Below are 20,863 nucleotides of genomic sequence, written 5' to 3'. Positions count from 1 at the left end.
AGGTCATTCCACGTCCCTGAGGTCGGCAGAGCTAACTTATGCTCGAGTCTGGCCGCTCAAGCTTAAAGGAAACACCACCAAGTAACCAAGCCTGAACATGTAGGACTGCAGGTGAGGCAGGGAATCAGTCCACAGAGATGCTCCCTGTGATTTATACAAATGCTCACAACACAGACCTCACAATAAAGTGAGTAACTTCGGAAGTTTCTACCCAAGGATTTTTCCTGCAAGAACAGCCATTTCCTAACAAGGCCCTCGCCATAAGGGCACCCCCATGTTCCCCGGAAAGCAGGGCCAGCCGCCTGCTGCTGAGACGGCGGAGGCCCAGCACAGAGCAGAGGACTGGTGGCAGGTGACCTGACTCTCCTGGGCCCCTGACAACCGGGAGCTGGGCAGGTGGCTTGACTTTGAGGAGCCGGAGTCCCCTCTTCGGGAAAACCAGGCGAGTGGTTCCTAGAGAACTGACAGTGGTGATGCCAGCTACGTGGACCAGCCACCTTCTGAGACCTCACGACGCCCCGAGACCCAGCACAACCCCTCATCTTACAGAGCAGGACCCAGGACAGCTCCCAGGCCACAAGAGCAGTGGGGGAAGCGGGACTTGAACCCAGCCAGTGGGCCCAGAGCTCACACTGTCCACACCGCCCTCCGCGGCCTATGGTGGGACGAGACGATGCCACTTCGTGCGTCAGAACCGGTGAAGCGCTGAAGGAGCTGAACGGCTCTTCGGTGACCTACGCGGTACCCTTTCTCTGCCTTTCCAGAGTTGCCTCAGAATAATCAAGATAATCTGCCTTCTGTTTGTCTCCCCAAACTAGTTTAAGAACCAAAAATGCTCAACTTAATATGATTACCCTCCAGCAGGAAGCGTGAGTGGAATACACACACCGAGTAGACACCCACAGCTGCGGGCTCAGGACACGCAGCGGTCAAGTGTCACTCCACCCAAACCAGCGAGCCGTGGGCCTGGAACCCCACCTGTGCCCCTGCCCCTCAAAGCCACGGCTAATCAGCACTGCAATAGTGACTGCAGACGAGGAAGCCACTCATTTAACTCAAGTGTTTTGTGAGTTGGTTTTGTTGGTGGGCCTCGCTGGGCACAGTGACCAGGCAGACAGGGTCCCTGCCCCTGTCCAGATAGTCAGCACTTACAGTCCAACGTGAACCCTGCCCTGACGGGGTGGGCAGGACTGCTGAGTACAGAGGGAGCTGGGAGAGACTGAGCCACATATGTGACTACAAACAAAACTGGAAAGATAAAGTGAGAGGTATTAGCCAAACAAGGGGGGGGGGGCACTGAAACAGCCTCAGGGAGGGCAGGAGGCACGCAGGCTGAGTGTGGCGCTCCGGGGGCCAGGGGCCAGGGCACTGCAGGTCAGCAGGAAGCTACACTCAGCTGACTCCTGAGCACGAGAAGGGAATCATCTACACATTTTCAGCAGGAAACGTAGGCGATCAAACGTGCATGGTCAAGGGCACCTGACCTGCGTGGGGAAAGACAGAGGCCAGGGAGGAGACAGCTGCAAGTGCCCTGGCTCTGAGAGAAGGGGCTAAAGCGGGACAGGAGGGAGGATCTGCGCGTCCATTAGCAACGACACTAAGCACCGCAGTGCCAGCTCCGGCCGCCCCGGAAACCAGCGCTAACCACGCTGGCCATGAGGGTTGAGGCTGCTGATCCTCCTCACTCGCCCAAGCCCGGTGTTCCCAGCTCCCCACGGAGCATCAGCTCTCGGCTGTCACCTCCCTCCCAAGGCTGCCTGGGAGTGGCAGTCACCGGGAACTGCCCTCCAGCCACCCAGGGTGCAGATACTGTCAATGTGCCTTCAGGACCCAAAGCAGACTCGAGGCCTTGCCCATTCTGTGACTCATCAGCACAAAGCGACTCCCTCGGAGGCGCCTCGCTCACCAGAAGCCTTGGAAACCTTCCTCGAAAGCTCTGCACGCCCAGCACCTGCCTTAGAGGCAACGCTCCACCACTCGGGAGCCTCGGAGGAGCAGCAGCCCCACAGCGGCCTGCTGGGAGCTGACGGTCCCCAGCACAGCATCTGGGCCAAGGACCCAATGAACTGCCGGCAGGATCAAGTGGTCACGCTGTCTGAGCTACTGTGAAAATGCATTAAAATCTCCATGTCATAGCTCATCTGAGCAATTAAAATTAACTTGGACTGCTCTGTTTTAATATATTTTTATTTTCTTTCTTTTTAGAGAGAGAGGAAGGGAGAGAAAGAGAGAGAAACATCCATGCGAGAGAGGAACATCGATCGTTGCCTCGCATAAGCACCCCAACCGGGGATCGGACCCGAAACCTGGGTATGTGCCCTGACTGGGAACTGAACCAACAACCTTCTGCTGCATGGGAGGATGCTCCAACCAACGGAGCCACACCGGCCAGGGCTGGACTGCCCTGTTTAGACTGGGGAAAGCAAGGGGTAGGAGAGTGTTGGCCTCCAGAATTCTGTTACTTCTTTTAACACTTTAAAGGTATTTAACGGTAGCATTTTTGCTCTCCAAGCCACCTAGTGAGCCAGGAAGTCTCCCTGGCTGGAGTTCGGTGCGTGGGTGGAGGGCACAGCAGATGGGAACCTGCAGTGATGAAAGAAAAACTAATACCCAGCAAGTGCCTACCTACTATGTGCGAGCCCTGTGCCAGGTGTCTGCAAACTCATCTTGCAGGTGAAGAGGGTGAAGCGTGGTGAGGAACTACAGCAGACTGAAACGATCCAGTAATTTTACAAGGAAGGCGTGCTCCCGCCCATCCCTTAAACAAGACGTTTCAACAATCGCTGAATCAGTTTCTGCTCCCTGAGCAGCGGAGGTCGAGAAGTCATTCCATCTTGAGACTCAGGGTGATTCTAATTCTCATCACAAACCCAAGGATGATGCAGGATTTGAATCAATGCGTTCAACTCCGAGAGACGAACTGAACTATAAAGTGTGAGTTTAAATGGTGAGAGAGAGAGATGATAGGATAGACAGCGGGGCGGGCAGCCGGGCCATCGGAGGGAGCAGTGCCCCCAGCGGGGCCCCGCCTGGCCTGCTCCTGCCCCTGGGTGAGGGACTAAAGCTGGTGCATAAGGCCAATCCCACCACATGCAAAATCATCCTTCAAGGCTCCAGGCACCGAAATGAAATTTAAACAGACCCCATCATATACAGGGAATAACACACGTGTAGTACCCTCTGCCACAGAGTCACTAAACCACGTGACGAAGAACACGCAGAGTTCTCAGGACAGAGACAGACCGACTGGCCAGGGATGAAGCCCAAGGTGTCAAGGAAGGCAGTGCCCTGAAGCCGACCGAACGACTGCTTTTTCCCTCTGGACACAAATGTAAGATATGTGCTTACTGTTCTCTCAAAACCAATGAGAACCCCTTAAAACAAACACAGCTTCGGCTGAGTAAGATAAGGGCAAACTGGTGCCATGCAAACAAACCAGAAAGTGTGTATTACTAGCAAAAAATTTGCATTTGCATTCAGCATGGGACAGAATTAAAATGCACCGAGCTATAAACAGGATGCTGTTTAAGATATCAGGACCACAAGACAAAATTCCTTTATGTTCAGACATGAAGTTACATCCGCCAACTAAGTCAGCCAGGACTCCACGAGTTATGCTCCTTTCTGACAGTGAAGACTGGTAACTGCCCCGGCCGGTGGGCTCGGTTAGTTGAGCGGCATCCCATGCATCAAGAGGTGGCCGGTTTAATGCCCAGGTCGCAGGCTCAATCCCCAGTAGGGAGTATGAGGGAGGCAGCCGATCCACGTTTCTCTCTCTCATCAATGTTTTTTTTTTTTTCTCTCTCTCTCCCCCTCCTCTCCTTTCCTCTCTCTCTAATATCAACAAAGAGATATATTTTTTAAAAAGACTGGTAAACTGAGGCATATAAAGGCCACTGACTAAAGAAGAAAAAGGATCAGCAACAGAGCCAGGAATTATTATTAAAATCAGGTGGCTTGGCACTTAACTTCTATGATCAAGTCAGAGAATTGGATATAGTCTAAGTTCCAAGAAGATGGGAATTGATCAGTTTCATTCACTGTGCAGGAACATAATAGGTGCTCAGCAAACACGTACTGGATAGATGGATTAGATATTTTCCTAGCAAGAAAAGCACACTACTCAAACGCAGTTTGGAAATGAATAAGATGGAGCATTTATAACAAGTGAATTTTCTGGCACATGAAGGTATGCACACACTCCAAACCTGCCCTCTCCCTGCGAAATGCACCACGTGCCATCAGGAGACAGCCGAGCCCAGAACGCTTAGTGGCGGCAACTACTGACAAGCTACCCATAATCAGAGTAGCCTACTGACTGAGAATAACAACGGTACAGAGTCACTCTTCAACCTGAGACACACAGACGCACGCAAATAAGGAAAAGGTAAGAGCAACCGGCATCTGGAGGACTCGGTACAATTCCTGTTAAAAAGGGAAAAGGGCCCTAGCCAGTTTGGCTCAATGGATAGAGCGTCGGCCTGCAGACCAAAGGATCCCAGGTTCGATTCTGCTCAAGGGCGCATGCCTGGGTTGCAGGCTCAGTCCAACGTGCAGGAGGCAGCCGATCAATGATTCCCTCTCGTCACTGATGTTTCTATCTCTCTCTCCCTCTCCCTTCCTCTCTGAAATAAAAATATATTTAAAAAAGGAAAAGCGGGGGAGTGGTCTGATCCTTACACAGCCACCCTTAGTGTCCCCACCCCTGTCAGTAAGGGATCAAGGCAGACCCTTTCTCTCCATGAAACGCCCAGCAAAGATGCCAGTTAGTTGCTACGATCCCAATTTACCGTATTCAGGGCTCAAAGCAGCTGAGGGCGCCTGCCTCTAGAAACTAAGGGGCTGGGCTGCTGGCTCTGGAGGTCAAGGTAAGGCCCTGAGCCACGTTCCCGCGGGGGCTGGGCCTGCACAGCTTGCTCTGCACAGATGGCAGCGGTCACTGGATCGCACCGATCCCTGCCGGTCCCCTGATGTGCCATGTGGACTGCCCACTGCGCCTGCTACACTGCCGGGATCAGCAGCCGCAACACCACAGGGAAAGGCAGCACTGTAACGGCCTCAGCGGTGGGAGAAACCTCTGCTTTTCTGGCCACCCAGTCTGTCCAAGCCACCCGGCACTGCAGGGCTCAGGCAGAGGGTGGCAGGGCGGCCTGGGACGGTCACTCTCTCTATAAAATGAGGGTGATGACCTACGTGATCGCTGAGGATCCCCTGGGATCTGACACAGCGGAGGCACAGTTCCGAGAGTCTGTTTGGAAATACGGCAGGGGGACCTCAATTACTAAGTCCTTCTATGTACTAGACTCGAGGTGCTGGAAGATGATGCCGAACCCCAGCCCTGGAGAAGAGGGGACAGACCTGGAGCGCAAGCAGCCACAGAACAGTGTGACAGGGCCGCCGCTAGAGGCCGTGGGCAAAGCCAGAGATCGGCCCTGCCCGGTCCCATGGAAGCTTCTCTCAGCAACATTCGATGTGGCTGGAGGAGGAAGCGAGAGAGCACACTCGGGAAGGTACACTGTGCTCCTGGCAGAGGGACGGCGCCTCGCAGAGCAGCCACAAATAGAGCTGCAGGCTCCGAAGGCGCCTGCATCCACAGGGCTGAGGGCACGCTGACGCGGCTCCAAAGGGGGAGGCGCACGGCACTGCCTTGCCAGAACCTACTGGATGAGTAAGCTGTCCCGGGAGAGAGGGCTCTTGGGGAGTTCAAGGAAAAGCAGAGGCTGAGCCGAAGCTCTGGCCCAGGGAATGGCCCCGCCAAGCCCAGGAGGCTGCAGTGAGCTGAAGCCTCCAGGAACAAGTGATGCAGCAAAGCCCGCGGAGCAAGGGGGAGGGCAGACGGAGCTCCAGAAGCCAAGGGCAGCATGCTGGGCTGGGCCAGGACACGCCGCTCCCTCCCTCACAGGGCAGAAGCCTGACCCGGCCCAGGACCCTGAGATTAGGGTACAGAGGTCAGAGAGTTCAGGATGAAGCCTCACTTCCCCTTCCGTTCTCCTGTGGCCAACAACCATCTGAACAAAGTCAAGGTGAAATACACAGAAGCAGATTCTACAGGGAAAAAACACAAAGACTCTAAAAAGGAAAGAGAAGAGATCTAGAGGCTTCCACTGCGCCAACCAATACTGTTTTCTGACACATTGGAAATAGCTACTACCAATAACTGCTATTTAAATGCCACTAAGTAGCCTACCCCAAACTAGAAACATTATACACATTTTCCCATTAGCCTCTCAGACCAATCCTAGGAGATCGGTATTATGCCCATTTCACAGTCCCGCAGACTGAGGCTCAAAGGGGTTCGATAACCTTCCAAAGTTATCTAAGTCCTAACAGAGGACAAGGCTTAATCTTGTGAGGATGACAAACAGGCAGAGTGGGATAAAAGCAATGACAGGTGCGAACACAGGGCACCTGATTTGGGTACATCTCAGAAGACTTCCCAGAGGAGGTAGCAGCTAAGCTGAGACCTAAGGGACTAAGAGTAACAGTAAGCTGCCGGGCTCCGTGCTGAACCCTCCAGTGCAGGGCTCACGTGTCCTCACAAGTTCCCGAGAGGCAGGACCGCTCATCCATGTGGCAGCTGAGGAGGCGGAGGCCAGGGAATCTGGCCCGGGGCTGTCTGCTCTGGACGCGGGGCCCTGAGCACGATGACCACATGCCTCCAAATGCCAGCCAGGGAGCTGGGCTGAGTGCTAAGGCCGGCAGAGGAGAGCACTGGGAGCAGGTGTCCACACAGTCCCGGAGCGAGGCAGGTGGGAAACAGACTAGACGGGAGCTCAGCATCGCCAGCACCAGCAGGGCCTGCTCAGGCAGCAGCGGTGGAGATGGAGAGGCTGGAGATGGAGGTTAAAGAGAGGGAATCAGCAGATCCTAGTCACAAGGTGTGAGGTCTGGGCACCTGGCTGAGAAGGTGCCCACCACGAGCAGCAGGCGGTGGGCGCAGGATTTTAGTTCTGGACCCACGCGGAGAGGCCTGGAAGTCGAAGCCACTTGGACCCACGGTCTGGATGTCGGGGGAGCGGTCAGGCTGGTGACAGTGAGGTGTCATTAGCGTATGGCTGGCAAGTGACGCTGCTGCCAAAGTGACAGCTGCCACAGGACCCCTGACATCAGGTGATCGGCTCACAAGCCTGACTCAGTCAACTCCAGGATTCCACCAAGTCCCATCCCCTCCAAAGCACTGGCTGCCAACCGGCTCTCAGAAAGGGCACACCGGGTGGCAAAGACACAGATAAAACTGCTAACCTCAGCCCTCGGAGCTTATCCCCGGCTCATCGACTGACCTCATCCCGTCCTTCCCAATTCCCCTCTGGAACCCAGCCACGCCTGGCGCGCGGGCCTCAGGCCTTTCTCCACAAGTGACACGGCCAGGTTCTCAGGACTGGCCGGAAATAAAAATGCCCCTATCCACCTCATCAAAAATGCCAGCAAGCAGACCACAGAAGGGGTTGTAAATTAAAAATGCAACAGTAGGAGGGCTTATTCATCCTCTCATTCATTCAAGGCATTTCAGCTGAATGCTTACTGTACACCAGGCACCGGGGTAGGTGCAGCAACTCCCACAGGATCCCGCAGACAAAGCACCTCTCCTGGGGCTTAAAGGACAGGTCCCTAAAGGAAAGGCTGTGTCGCAACTTAGACAATGCCACCCTGTTCGCTCCACGGTGCCGAAGCATGGCAGATCGAAGCATGGCAGATCGAAGCATGACAGATCGGAAAGAGATGAGCGTCCCAGTCACGTAAAGCCATTAAGGAACTAGATTCTGGTAAGAACAGTTGGGCGGGCAGCGCAGGGGAAATGTGTGGGACTTTCCAAGTGGACACTCTCAGAATAAAAGGGGTTTTTCTCTAACAAACATGTAAAATTAAGCGTGTAGAAACGTAAGAGGCAGCGGCAGCGGCTCCTGCTACTCCCCCCCCCCCCCCCCCACACACACACACACACACAGGGGAGAGTGGCTGCTGGGTCTTGGCTGCTCCAGAGAAAGGCTGAAGTCTCAACCTGCTGGGCAGGCCTTAAACCAGCAGCCTTCTGCCCCCAACAAAGGAAAGAAGTCCAGCCCCAAACAGAAGCCTGCGCCCAGGACGCTGAGGCCCTCGGAGAGGGACCTCGGGGATGAGCCCGTCTCAGCCTCGAGTTTCTGAGCAGAACGAGCGATAGAAAGTGCGCCGACGACTCTGCAGCGAGCAGCGCTGCCGCCAATTATTCTTGTCCTCCACCGGAGCTTGTCATCCCACAGAACCGTCAGCTACAGGAGCCCGAGAGTTAAAAGCGAGTTCTCTCTCCATTCAGCATGGAAAAGTGCTGCTCACAGCAACTTGACATCATTTCATTAGATGAGATTAATTTTTAAATGTGTTATCCTAACAATCATGCCAACTACCACGTAATTAATATTCCAACTGACTCTACAAAAATCACAAAATCCCCTAAAGAAAATAATTTGTTATTAGGCATGAACGAGACTTTCCTACGGCCACCAGAGCTTAAGACAGAGAGTTCATCACATAATGGGTGGCATCGCTTCCCCGCTTCCTCCCCCCCGCCCCCCTCAGCCAGCGAGAGAGCTGACAGCGGCAGGCTCTCCCCAACTTCCCCTCACACAGTAATGCACTTGCTGGTTGAAGCTCTGTGAGGCTGAAGTGATGAGCGCTGAAAGCTCAGCAATTAAAAAGCCCTTTCACTTGCAGGAGAGGCGAAATTAACACATATGATGAACATATGTAGTCATTTGCTGCTTCCATAGCCCCAGCTGAGAATGAGAACACTGGCTGGCTTATTCCTTGGGGTTACTTCTCCCGTTTTTAAAGAAATGCACATAAGAAACCCTTACCCTTGTTCTCTTCTTCTTGTTTATGAGGCAATCTCATCAATGTCTCCATCTATTTCAACCTGCAGCATCACCAGAACAAGAGCTTCCATACACATAGGTCTTTCCCTTAATACGACCTCCTTTCCACCTTGGGGAAGGGTAGGGGGCAGGGCAGGCACTTCTATTTTCATACTCCAACTATTAAATTCGTTGAGCAATTAAGCTACCTTCATTCAAAAGTTAAGCATCATCATTTCCATTTAAAACCAGTCACTAGAGTCCCAGTCACTTGTGGTTTCAGGATCAGCTAAGAAGTGTTCCCACCGCTGACAAGTCTCCATTGCTCTAGCAAGTTCCAAGAACAACTTTACCCACGTGATACCTCGACCCGGCTCCCATGTCCACACACCAAGAAGCAGACAAGGAGTCCGCCCAGAAGCCAGCCCCGCCATGCTGACTGCCCCCCCGCCCCCCACCTCCCCAGGTGAACTCCTGTGAGATGCCCGAGAGAAGCCCTGGGACAGCGAGGGGCAGTGCTGTCGTGAAAGGCTGGACAGTCTCCGGTCTGGCCTTGGCAACTGCAACAGACACAGAGTATTTTTTTGTCGGCCTGCACACCCCCTTTTGGGAACTGCCTCTCTCCAACTCCAAGGAGCCCCACTTCCTGTGCTTCCTGTGATCCCGTGAGCTGTGTTGGCCCATCAGAGAATCCCACCGCCTGGATTTAATGAACTGTCTTGGGGGCCACTTACCAAGCAGGGCCAGACCCTCTGCCAGGGTCTGATGTGGACACCAGATCACCTACTTTAAGGACCATGCAAACCTACAATTGCAGAGCTCACTCTTCTACCACGTGGAGATCAGGCCAACCCAGGAGAGTGGGCCTAGAGGGCAAGAGAGTGACAGATCCCCACAGCACCTGGGCACCCCGATCCTCAAAACCAAACTGAGTGTGCCACCGGCAGCCCAGAGTTTGCGGGACAAGCCTTAGAGGCTAAATGTACGCATCCGAGACCCAAGCTCCTTCTTTAGCACCCCACGATCAATCACTTCTAAAACCAAAGGATACTGAATGCCCCCAGAGAGAAGAGAAGCTCAAAGAAGAAACTGCACAAGGAAAAAACTGTCCAAGCTCATCTGTCATCCAAGACCTGAGGGGCACGGCCGATAGGAAAGAGGAGAAAAACAATGGGTAACGGGGAAGGGGGGCGGGGAGAGGAGGGGGGCAGAGCAGCTGTCTCCAGGGAGGTGGCGCAGACTAAAGAGAAATGCTTCCAAAATCATTCCAAACATATATTCTCACTTTCTATCAGCAAGAAAAAAAAATACACAGCACCCAAACAAAAGGAACTTGTCGATAAACAAACTGCTCCCAGGCTATGAACCTAACTGTTCCTGTTACCTTTTTTTTTCTTAATATTTTTTATTGATTTCTGAGAGGAAGGGAGAGGAGAGGGAGATAGAATCATCAATAATGAGAGAATCATGGATTGGCTGCCTCCTACTGGGGATCGAGCCCACAACCCGGGCATGTGCCCTGACGGGGAATCGAACCGTGACCTCCTGGTTCACAGGTCAATGCTCAGCCACTGAGCCATGCCGGCCAGGCACCTGTTATCTTTAGACTACAATTCAGTTTTCCTTTCTCAGATGCCCTGGGGGGGTCTCTGCCCCGGCCTGCCGGCTGAGGATACCATAAGTAGCAAATTCTGTGACGCATGTACAGGACAGTCTCCCTCAGATGGAGCCTAACATTATTAGAGAGAAGTAGAGAGAAATCTACCGAACAGCACTCTAGATGCTCCTCACAGAGGACAGGGGACGACGGTACAAGCGGCGCGACAACGCTGAGGGCCGAACGTGTAGACCACCAAGCCTTCACCTTGCGGGGGCCAGGGCTCCTCTGAGAAGCTGACGAAGCCAGGACATCTTCCCCAGGAAAAGGGTCCACAATATTATTTTGTACACTAGTGCCTGGGTGCACGAATTCCTGCACACTGAAAGGAAATTAATTAGAAGGTGGCCAGTGGGGCAGGACTGGGCGAGAGGGGCCAGACACGCCCTGGAGCCAACCTCCAGTGGTCCCTCCCCAGCCAGCTGCACCTGGGGCGGTGCTGCAGCTCGAAGGGTGTCAGCCTGGCCTGTGGGGATCAGGCTGAAACCAGCTCTCCAACACCACGCAAGGGGTCCCAGAGTGCGAGAGGGCACTCTGCAAAGTTGCTGTCATACAGGGTGTGGAATGCAAATGCAAGTGTCCAGTAAACCAGATTCAGGGCTGACAGTGCCCCAGCAACAACATGACCCACAGCCGAAGGTGGAATCGTGAGGCCCCACGAGGAATCGGGCTCCCTCCTCTCTAGTTTCGGGGTGTGTCACCCAAGAACCACCGCTGCCAAGTCACTGCAGCTCAGCAGCTCCTGTGTTGAGTGTCTGCACCCTGGTGGTCAGTGCGCGTCGTATCTACCGGTGGGACGGACACTTGGCATATTAGCCATATATATATATGTTGTTTTTTTTGTTTTTTTGGTTTTTTTTCCCCAAGGGGTTCAAAAAAGCTGCTTCCTACAACCCAGGTCAGTGGCTCAGGTGGTTGGAGCATTGTCTCATACACCAAAAGGTTGTGGTTTCAATTCCCAGTCAGAGCACATACCTAGGTTGTGGGTTCAAATCCTATCGGGGCACCTATGGAAGGCAACCCATCGATGTTTCTCTCTTTCCCTCTCTAAAATCAATAAAAATCATATCCTCAGGTGAGGATTGAAAACAAAACAAAACAAAGCTGCTTCCTTAGCCAGCCTCCAGGTTAATTACACCTTAGATTTTTTAATTTAATTACCTGAGCATCATGACTAAGCCTCAAAAACCTCCAAGGACTTCAAAGGACATGAGCTCACAGGGAAACTCTAAAACTTCCAACTCTGTAACCCCAGGCTGAATCAAGAACAAAAAAGAAATAAAAACGTACCCTCACCTCTGTACTCATGAGACTGAGAAACCTGGCTCTCCCTACATTCGCCGCCTTACCTTGTTTGACCACTTGTAGGCTTGAAGGAGCTGGCTGTAGAGGGGAGTTTTGTCCTGCACGGGGTCCAGGCTCAGCAGGCCGCTGTTATGGAGCGGGTGGTTCTCCGACGGCTTGCCGACCAGGTTGCTCAGACGTTCCAGCTCGCTGAAAAGGAGCAGGGAGAGCAAACCTGAGTCCCCGGAAAGGCCAGCGCTCGCCACCACAGTGGTCAAGGGCTGCTCTTCAACGCCCGTCAGAAGCCCCCCAAAAAGAAGAGCTTTTTTGGGGGGGTGAAAAAGATTGGGAACAATCAAGAAAACCCGTACCTGGGCGCTTCTCTTATTTTAAAACCCGGCTCTCAGGTGCCATCCCAAAGGAGGCGGAAAGTTGAGAGCACCTGAGTCAGTAAGACGCCTGAAACTGGGATTTTACAACTCGCATCATTCTCTGCGCGGCGCCCCGGCACTTTGAAAGGTGGTAAATGAAACCCTGCTCCTCACTGAGTTTCCGGGCCCCCAAACAGATCGTCACATTTGGCAGAACAGCAAGTACCTGAATAAATGATGATTACCTGCCATTCACGCAGGGAGAGATTTGTACCTGGTGCTTCACAGATGGCAAAACTTAACAAAACAAAGAAGAGATAAAATAAACAAATGGACTGGGAAGACCCTACGGAGGGGCTGCGTCAGGCTCGCAGGAAAACTCCCGAGAAACTGGGACAGTGAGCCAAGGGAAAGGGCATTCCAGGAGCACCGTCCGAGGGGTCCGGGGTCCGAGGGGCCGTCCCAAACCGTCCCCAGGAGCCACCCAAGGAGCAGCTGCTCATGCCACGTTCCTTCAGAAGCTCCCGTCACCTTCTTCTCGTAGAAAGATCTAAGAAGGCAAAGGGGCAATGCAGACCTTCCTAAACTCTAAGACGGTGAAGGGCTACAGCAGGGGCGGGCAAACTTTTTGACTCAAGGGCCACAATGGATTCTTAAACTGGACCGGAGGGCCGGAACAAAAGCATGGATGGAGTGTTTGTGTGAACTAATATAAATTCAAAGTAAACATCATTACATAAAAGGGTACGGTCTTTTTTTTTTTTTTTTTAGTTTTATTCATTTCAAACGGGCCGGATCCGGCCCTCGGGCCGTAGTTTGCCCACGGCTGGGCTACAGCATCCTGAACATTGCAAAGGGAAGCAAACCGGGAGGACATGGAAGCGAGGAAAGGAAGGATGACCATCGAGGCCCCTCGAGCGAGCGGGAGAGTAGTGACAGGCGATGCCAGAGAACAGCACTCGATGTGTGAGCTGAGGAGGGGGTGCGATTCCCTGGCTTTCCCCCAAAAGAGAAGGCAACTACTTTGGGGGGATGGAAGAGGCACCCATCACTTGGCCACCACCTCCTCCTTGGTTCTACCTCCCTCTTCCATCTGCTTCCTCAGGAGACAAGTTGAGAAAAAAGAACCTAACCACCCCAGGATTCAAAGGAGGGCCTTTCCCTGCTCGGCTCAGTTCTGAGAAATAAAATGCGGAAATCCGGAAAGGCTAACAAGACCGTCTGCGGGCAGGGCTGGCTCTCTCACGGAAGGGAAGACAATCTGAGGACCTAGCCAGTTAAAGGTGCCTACTATGTGCATTTACACACGTCCTCCCGCTTCATTCTCACACCACCACTTATAATGTGGAAGGAGTGGAGGTTAACCTGCACAAAAGAGAAAGAAATGCACAATCCTTCGCCTTCAAAGGACCACAAGCTAATAAGCCAGTGGTTCTCAACCATGGCTGCACATTAGAATCACCTGGGAATCTTTTTAAAATCCTGATTTCTGGGCCTCATCCTCCAGAAATTCTGTTTCTTTGTTATGGGGTGAGGCCACAACATTAGTAACAAAGAAACAGAATTTCCGGAGGATGAGGCCCGGAAATCAGGATTTTAAAAAGATTCCCAGGTGATTCTAACGTGCAGCTAAGGTTGAGAACCACTGTAATACGTGAAGGGAGGTTAAGTGTTTCGTTGTTACACCTGAGCCTGGCTCTCCCCTGGGGAGGGAACTGGGCCGGACCAGGGAGGGGAGAGGAGAGGGAGAGTGGCGGGTGCTGGAGGGGGAGGGAAAGGCTGGCGGTGGCCTGGTCTGTGCTGTTGGGGGTGGGACAGGGAGCCCGATGAATCCAGGTCCACGGCGACGAATGAGGGCTCCCAGATGGGTGCCCCTGGGCTTGGGGCAGGGCCATCCTTAGGTGGGTGAGGCCCCGGGGCACGGAGGGCTGCGGGTGAGGGCCTGCCCGGCTGCAGTGCGAGCGGAAGTTCATGGGGGGGGCGTGTCTCCTCGGGAGGAACCCCACGACCCCGAAGGGGCCCGGGCGGCGGCCAGGACACCGAGGCCCAGAGCAGGAAGACGAGCACGCGGAGGCGGGGACGCGGTGCCGCCCAGGGGCAGGCAGAGGCGTGGAGGCGGAAACGGGGAGCAGTCCCCGAGGAGGGAGACTCGCGCGGGGGCGGGACGGTGCGCGCCGGGCCGGGCCCCCGACCCCCGGCCCCGGCCCCCTCGGCCGGTACCTACTTGAGGTCCCGGTTGACCGAGTGCAGGTTGTCCTGGAAGTGCGCGATGAAGGCCTTCTCCCGGCCCTCCAGCGTCTCCTTGTTGCGCATGCCATCCTTCAGGCAGTCGAACACCCTGCTCACGCTGGAGCGCAGCGCCTGGATGGCACTGATGGCCTGGGAGAAGGCCTCCAGGTTCACGCCGACGCTCAGCGGGTCCGCCATACCGCCGCCGCCGTCACCACAGCCGCTCCATTGCCGGCTTCGCGAGCGAAAAGCCGCGCTCGCTGATGACGCGGCGCGCGGAGGCTTCTGGGAAATGTAGTTTCCGCGGGACGGGGCTGCTCAGGTGGTCTGTGCGGGAGAAGTATCCAAAAAAGGGGTTCTAGTTTAACTACAGGAATACATGGGCAGGAAAGTGATCTCCATTTAGGGAAGTAAGGCTGCACACTGGGATTTCTTGGTGGTGACAAGGAAATTCAGAAAGTCCCCGCATTTCCCCAAACTGGCGCTCTTGAGAGTTATATGGGAAAGTATTGCTCAGAGCAATGGTGTCCATGGAGTAAAGAACTATAACCCCATGAATAAAATGAGTCCATACCCATAAATAAGTGGGAGATATGGGAAAGTTATTTCCCACGGTGGAATGCCAACCAATCAATGTAGAGGGAATGATGCAAAGGAAATTTCCATTTGGCAACATTGTAGTAATACTTGATTCAGATAGGATGGAGGGATGCTAAAACTAGTGAGTGAACGTGTGAGGAGTAACAGGATATTTATATAGTCTCAGAGTATCACTCCCAAGGAACTTATTAATTAAGAAGGGAAAAACAAGGATCTTGTGATTTCACTTCTGGGCACAGATCCAAAAAGAAGGGAAAACAAACTGGAGCAGATATTTGCACACGTGTGTTCATAGCAGCTTTACTCACAATAGCTAAGAGGCAAAAGCAACCCAGCGTCCATCCTCCGATGAACACTTAAGCAACCTGTGGTGTTTACATACAAAGGAGTAGTTCAGCCTTAAAAAGGAAGGGAATGTTGACACCTGCTACAATATGGATGAACCTTGAAGACGTTATGTTAAATCAGCGGTTCTCAACCTGTGGGTCGCGACCCCTTTGAGGGTCGAACGATCCTTTCACAGGGGTCGCCTAAGACCATCGGAAAACATATATAATTACATATTGTTTTGTGATTAATCACTATTCTTTAATTATGTCCAATTTGTAACAATGAAAATACATCCTGCATATCAGATATTTACATTAGGATTCATAACAGTAGCAAAATTACAGTTATGAAGTAGCAACAAAAATGATTTTATGGTTGGGGGTCACCACAACATGAGGAACTGTATTAAAGAGTTGCAGCATTAGGAAGGTTGAGAACCACTGTGTTAAATAAAATAAGTTAGTCACAAAAGGACAACTACTGTATGATTCCACTTATGTGAGGTACCAGGCGTGGGCAAATTCACAGAAACAGAAGTAGAACGGTGGTTGCCAGGGGCTGGGGGAGGGGAGATGGGGAGTTAGTGATTAATGGGGATGGAGTTTCAGTTGCAGAAGATGAAAAAGTTCCTCAGACGGCGGTGTAGGTTGCACAACAATGAATGCACTCGACGCTACAGAGCTGGACACTTAACACTCGTTAAAATGGTCAATTTTATGTTACATATATTTTACCATATATTTTTAAATGCAGGAACGTAAAAGAGAGGGGAGGTACTGGTGACTTCAAAGCAGAGAAACCTGGCAGACCTTACCCTAACCAAGAGATCAAAGGTCAACATCACTTCCTGAAATGATGCCCTGAGGAGAGGGCAGCACGGCCTCTGTGACAGTCCTGCCCAAAATGCAAAACCTGAACCTGGTCAGGACATCAGGCAACTCAAACGGAAGGACATTCGACAAAACCACTGACCTGCACTTTCCCACAAAGCATGTGTCACGAAAGACAAAAAAGGCCTGGGAACAGTCCCAAAGTCAGAGAGACAGAAGAAACAGGACAACTGAATGACCTGGGCTTTCCTGTTGCTGACAAGCCCCAGCCAATCGGTGAAATCTGAGTCAGGCTGTAGATGAGTTCATGGTATTTTATCGGTGGTGACTTTATGATTTCGATCATCGTATTGTGGTTCTGGAAGGGGACATCCTCATTTAGGAGAAATGTACCCTGGAAGATAAAGGAGCATCGTGTGTCTGCATGAGGAAGAAGATAGGGTGGATATGTTTATTTAGAGAAAGATAAAGCAGATGCAGTGAGATAGTAACAGTGGTAGAATCTGGATGGAGGATATATAGAAATTATCTGTACTATTCTTGCAAGGGTAAGACTGAAATTATGTCTAAATAAATTGTTTTCCATGGCCATCAAAAGTGAGCGTGGACAGTGCTGGCACAGTCTAGGTCAGTGGTCGGCAAACTGCGGCTCGCGAGCCACATGCGGCTCTTTGGCCCCTTGAGTGTGGCTCTTCCACAACATACCACGTGCGGGCGCGCACGTACAGTGCGATTGAAACTTCGTGGCCCATGCGAAGAAGTCGGTATTTTGTGGAAGAGCCGGTATTTTGTGGAAGAGCCACGCTCAAGGGGCCAAAGAGCCGCATGTGGCTCGCGAGCCACAGTTTGCCGAGCCGCAATTTGCCGACCACTGGTCTAAGTGGTAAGAAAATCTTGTTTGCCAGGCTTTATGGTCCAGGATCTTCAAAATTATGTAGCTTCCCTTAAACCCACTTCCTTAATAGTCCCCTTTCTTCTCCAACCTCACTCCCCGCCCCCAGCCCTGGGCCACCTCAATTCCCCTCCTGTCGTTCTGGAACCGTGAGGATGAGGTCTGCTGTTGCTCCCTGTGAGACAAACAGCTCATAAACACTATTCAATTCGTCTATAGTCCTGTGAGGATGAAAAGTGGGTTTATATAGTTGCTTTCATTTCCTGACATCTGCCTCACCTTGAGAAGTATTGCCATTTGTAGGTTTTTATTTGTCTGTCTGTTTTTAGGGAAAGGGGTAGAGGTAGCAGGAGACTTCTAGCTGTGAATTTTGAACAAGTTACGGAACCTTCCTAAGCCTCAGTTTCCTCCTCTGTAAGAAGACTGATTATGATACCTGTTCTTACAAAATCAGTGAGCCATAACCCCCTGCAGGCACAGCTCCTGAAATGATGCTTCACAAATAGGAAACACTCAGAAGATGGTAGCGGGGAGGAGAACGCGCCAAGAAAGTTCCTTGGGGACTTTCTCTGTCTCCAGCCCAGGACCCTGAGCAGAGTCAAGCGAGGGTTAGCGACGGGTCTGTTCCTCCAGTGACCGCTAAGGACATGACCCTGTAAAGGGCGACTCAGAGATACAGGAGGTTGTCAGGGAACTGTGTCCTGGCAGTCACGATTTTGGGTGGTTTCTCTCTCTCTCTCTCTCTCTCTTTGAGTGCATGGTTTTTCTTTCCTGAAGGTTTTTTTTCCAATTTGGATTTTTAAAATTATTTTTATTGAGGTGTAAGTAGCACACAACCATTCTATTAGTCTCAGGGGTGCAACTAATGATTTGATAGTTGTGTGTATTAGGAAATGGTCACCATGACATCTGCAGCCACCCAGAGTGACAGGACTTTTTTTCTTAGGATGAGAAGTTTTAAGATGTACTCTCAGCCTGGATGGTGTGGTTCAGTGGTTGAGTGTCAGCCTGTGAACCAGGAGGTCATGGTTAGATTTGAGGTCAGGGCACATGCCCGGGTTGCAGGCTCAATTCCCAGTGAGGGGCGTGTAAGAGGCAGCAGATCCATGATTCTCTCTCATCATTGATCTTTCTATCTCTTTCCCTCTCTCACCTTCCTCTCTCTGAAATCAATTTTTTAAAAAAAGAAACATATAAAAAAAAGTTGTACTGTCTCAGCAACGTTCAAATATGCAATGCGGTATTATTCACAGAGTCGCCGTGCTATTTTTAAGGTTTTTGTAGAAAATATTTTTCTTTACCTTCACAAAGTGAAATATCTGCGCTCCTTGGCTTGTTTGGGTTTTGGCTTCCATTGGTTCTTCCTTTTCAGCGGAAGGTTAGAGAAAGCAAACACTCCACTTTCGAGTTGATTCACCTTTTGGGGGACCCCAAAGGCTTAGAGAAAGTGGCCCAAGCCGTAGACCTTATCAGCAGAAAAGAAGTGCCCATCTATTTCTGCCCATTCCGATATCTACCTATAAACTGAGGATTTACATACAAGTTCAGGGTGATCCTACTCCCCCTAAAGCCCACACATGGGCCCTGGTTAAGAGTCATGCTCTAGGCAAGCGCCGGCCGTGGGGTCTCCCACGCCTGGGGACACAGTCCGTGCTCCGTGTAAGCTGAAGCAGAGAGTTAACACGCTGTGTTATACTCGCCTTCTGGACCCTCACTCCAAATTGTTTCATCTCTTTGTCTACTCAGACATCATCTCTCCTCCCTCCTGCTCCGTCCCCCCCCCCCCCACCCCTACCCCAGCCGCACAATAAGATTTCCCTTTGTCTCCGTCTCTCTTTCAGTGGTTTAGACTCTGGTTGGCGCAATAAAGTCCAAATGCACTCTGCTCCCACCGCCATTCGTTTCCAGGATTTCTCCGGGGCTCTGTCTTCGGGGAGACTCAGAAATTGATCCGTGGAAACACACATTTCCCCTGAACCCAGTAAGGAGCCTTTCATCACCTGGACAGAGAGGTTTCATTTTGGAAAGGAGCGGACAGAGTTTCTCCGAGGTGCCGTAAATTCTCGAGGTCGTTGGCACATATATTGCATCTGTGTGTGTTTGTGGGATATAAATTACTTTAAAGGAGTTCATTTCAAACAATATCAGGTTTTAATTATGATGATCTCATGTTTGGGTAAAAGGCAGCACCCTGCTGCTAATATCTTCCGAAATGAGCAAGCCATTAGCCTGGTGCTCTCCGCCCGAGAGTATTAGAGGGAGCAGTCGAATTAACGTCGTCAGTATTTAATTAAAATATGCCGCAGCCCGCGCCGTATTCAGAGGGCACGTGGTTTAAGCATTCAGGCTGCGAAAGCACCTCATCAATTAATAATTATTAAGGATTCACTCGATGCGGATTGCGCATTGGACGGCTGGCCAGAATGTCACCACAAGGATTTAAAAGCAATCTGCCTCGGATAAGCCGCTACGCAAGGAAGTCACCTGTCGCAGTCAGCGTGGCATAATGCTTAAGACCACGCTTGCTCCGAGGATTAAAATGAGGCGGCATCCAGTCCTGGGCCATGGCAAGCATTCGAGTCAGTCATTCAATAAACGTAGATATTTAATGTGCTCGACAGTTTGCTGAGCACCTGGGGGAGCCCATGATCAAACCAGGCCCGGCGTCGCCCCGGTCAAGGCCACCAAGAATACCTGATGCGGATTAGGCGCCCTCCCCGTCTACCTGCCTAAGACTCGGTGCATCGATCACTTTTAAATGCTCAGAATCGGATTTATCATCATCCACCTAGAGCTAGAGGGCGAGCACTGCCCCTCCCCTGCCCCGGGTTGCCTCTCTTTTCCTGCCTGGCGTGGTTTTGACGTGACGATGACGGTGATGACCAACTCGACCCCAAGGACGAAGCTGATTCAGGCCGTGGGCTCAGATGGGGCCTCCGCCCCTGACCCTGTCTCCCAGGCACATGAGTTCGCTCTTCTGGATCTCAGGCTTGGCCTCTAGTCAGTAAGGAGGTGGCGGTCCCTCCAGAGGTGACCAACCCGGAGCATGGGGGTAGGGGGGGTTGCTCTTCGTTCAAGAAGGAGGACGGAGAACCATTCACCGTGAGCTCGGATCGCAGCCCCCGCCCCAGGACCCCTGCACTCCCAAACAAAAGGGTGACGTGAGGATCCAAATAGAACGAGGTCCTGCTCCCGTGGGCTCGCTCTCGGCCTAGCAGGGGAGGCAGCCACAGATGGAACATGAAACATGAAGAGGTTCAAGCGAAGAGAATGTGGGGTCTCTAGAGAGAGTGATGTGTCCTGGGCAGAGGGGAGGCCTGGGTCCCGCCTGCCCCGTGACAGGGGGCTAACGAGGGCGGTGGGGGTGCAGGAAGTCCCGCCCTGGCTGTGGGGAAAGTGGGCAGAGGCCAGAAAGGCAGGCAGCTCTCCACCTGCAGAGCCGCCGCCCAGGGACCACACAGGAGCCATATCCTGCCCATCCCAGGAAGCCGGGAGGCGTTGTAAATATTTCAGTCCGTGATTAATCGCCCATTTGCAGGCTCACTTCATCAGCCGCCCCGCATGCTATTAGGGGCCTCCACTCACTGCCACGCTCATACGGAATTAAGTGCGAAACGTCTCGGGAAGGGACCCTTTTACCCACACATTAGCCACGTCACAGCGGAGGCAAACACAAGCGGCGTGCAGCCTCGACCGCAGCCCAGGTGAGGAGGAGTCGCCTTCTTGTTTACTGCGGGGCCGTGTGGACCTGGGCGGTGTGTTTCGATCAAGAGGACGATGGACCCCCAGCCGGGAGCTACTGAACCCGGAACCGTCACCCGGCAGCTGTGGGCACAGGGCAG

The 20,863-nt window shown here is 52.4% G+C and overlaps 1 protein-coding gene across 1 annotated transcript in view; it reads right to left on the bottom strand.

Annotated features, from left to right (window-relative positions):
• Window positions 1-14,599, bottom strand: part of MED27 (mediator complex subunit 27) — a 136,954-nt gene extending 122,355 nt beyond the window's left edge. Inside the window, exons 1-2 of the mRNA XM_070430009.1 lie at window positions 14,365-14,599; window positions 11,835-11,979 (exon numbers count right to left, since the gene is read on the bottom strand). Coding sequence (XP_070286110.1) covers window positions 11,835-11,979; window positions 14,365-14,567 — 348 coding nt within the window. The 5' untranslated portion in view covers window positions 14,568-14,599. The remainder of the gene's footprint in view (window positions 1-11,834; window positions 11,980-14,364) is intronic.
• Window positions 14,600-20,863: the final 6,264 nt, after the last annotated feature.

Source organism: Myotis yumanensis, unplaced genomic scaffold, assembly GCF_028538775.1.
Source record: "Myotis yumanensis isolate MYYU_CA2020_CCGP unplaced genomic scaffold, mMyoYum1.0.hap1 SCAF_12, whole genome shotgun sequence".
NCBI lineage: Eukaryota > Metazoa > Chordata > Mammalia > Chiroptera > Vespertilionidae > Myotis > Myotis yumanensis.
Note: the sequence above shows the minus strand (reverse complement) of the source record. Positions and strands in the feature narration are given on the sequence as shown.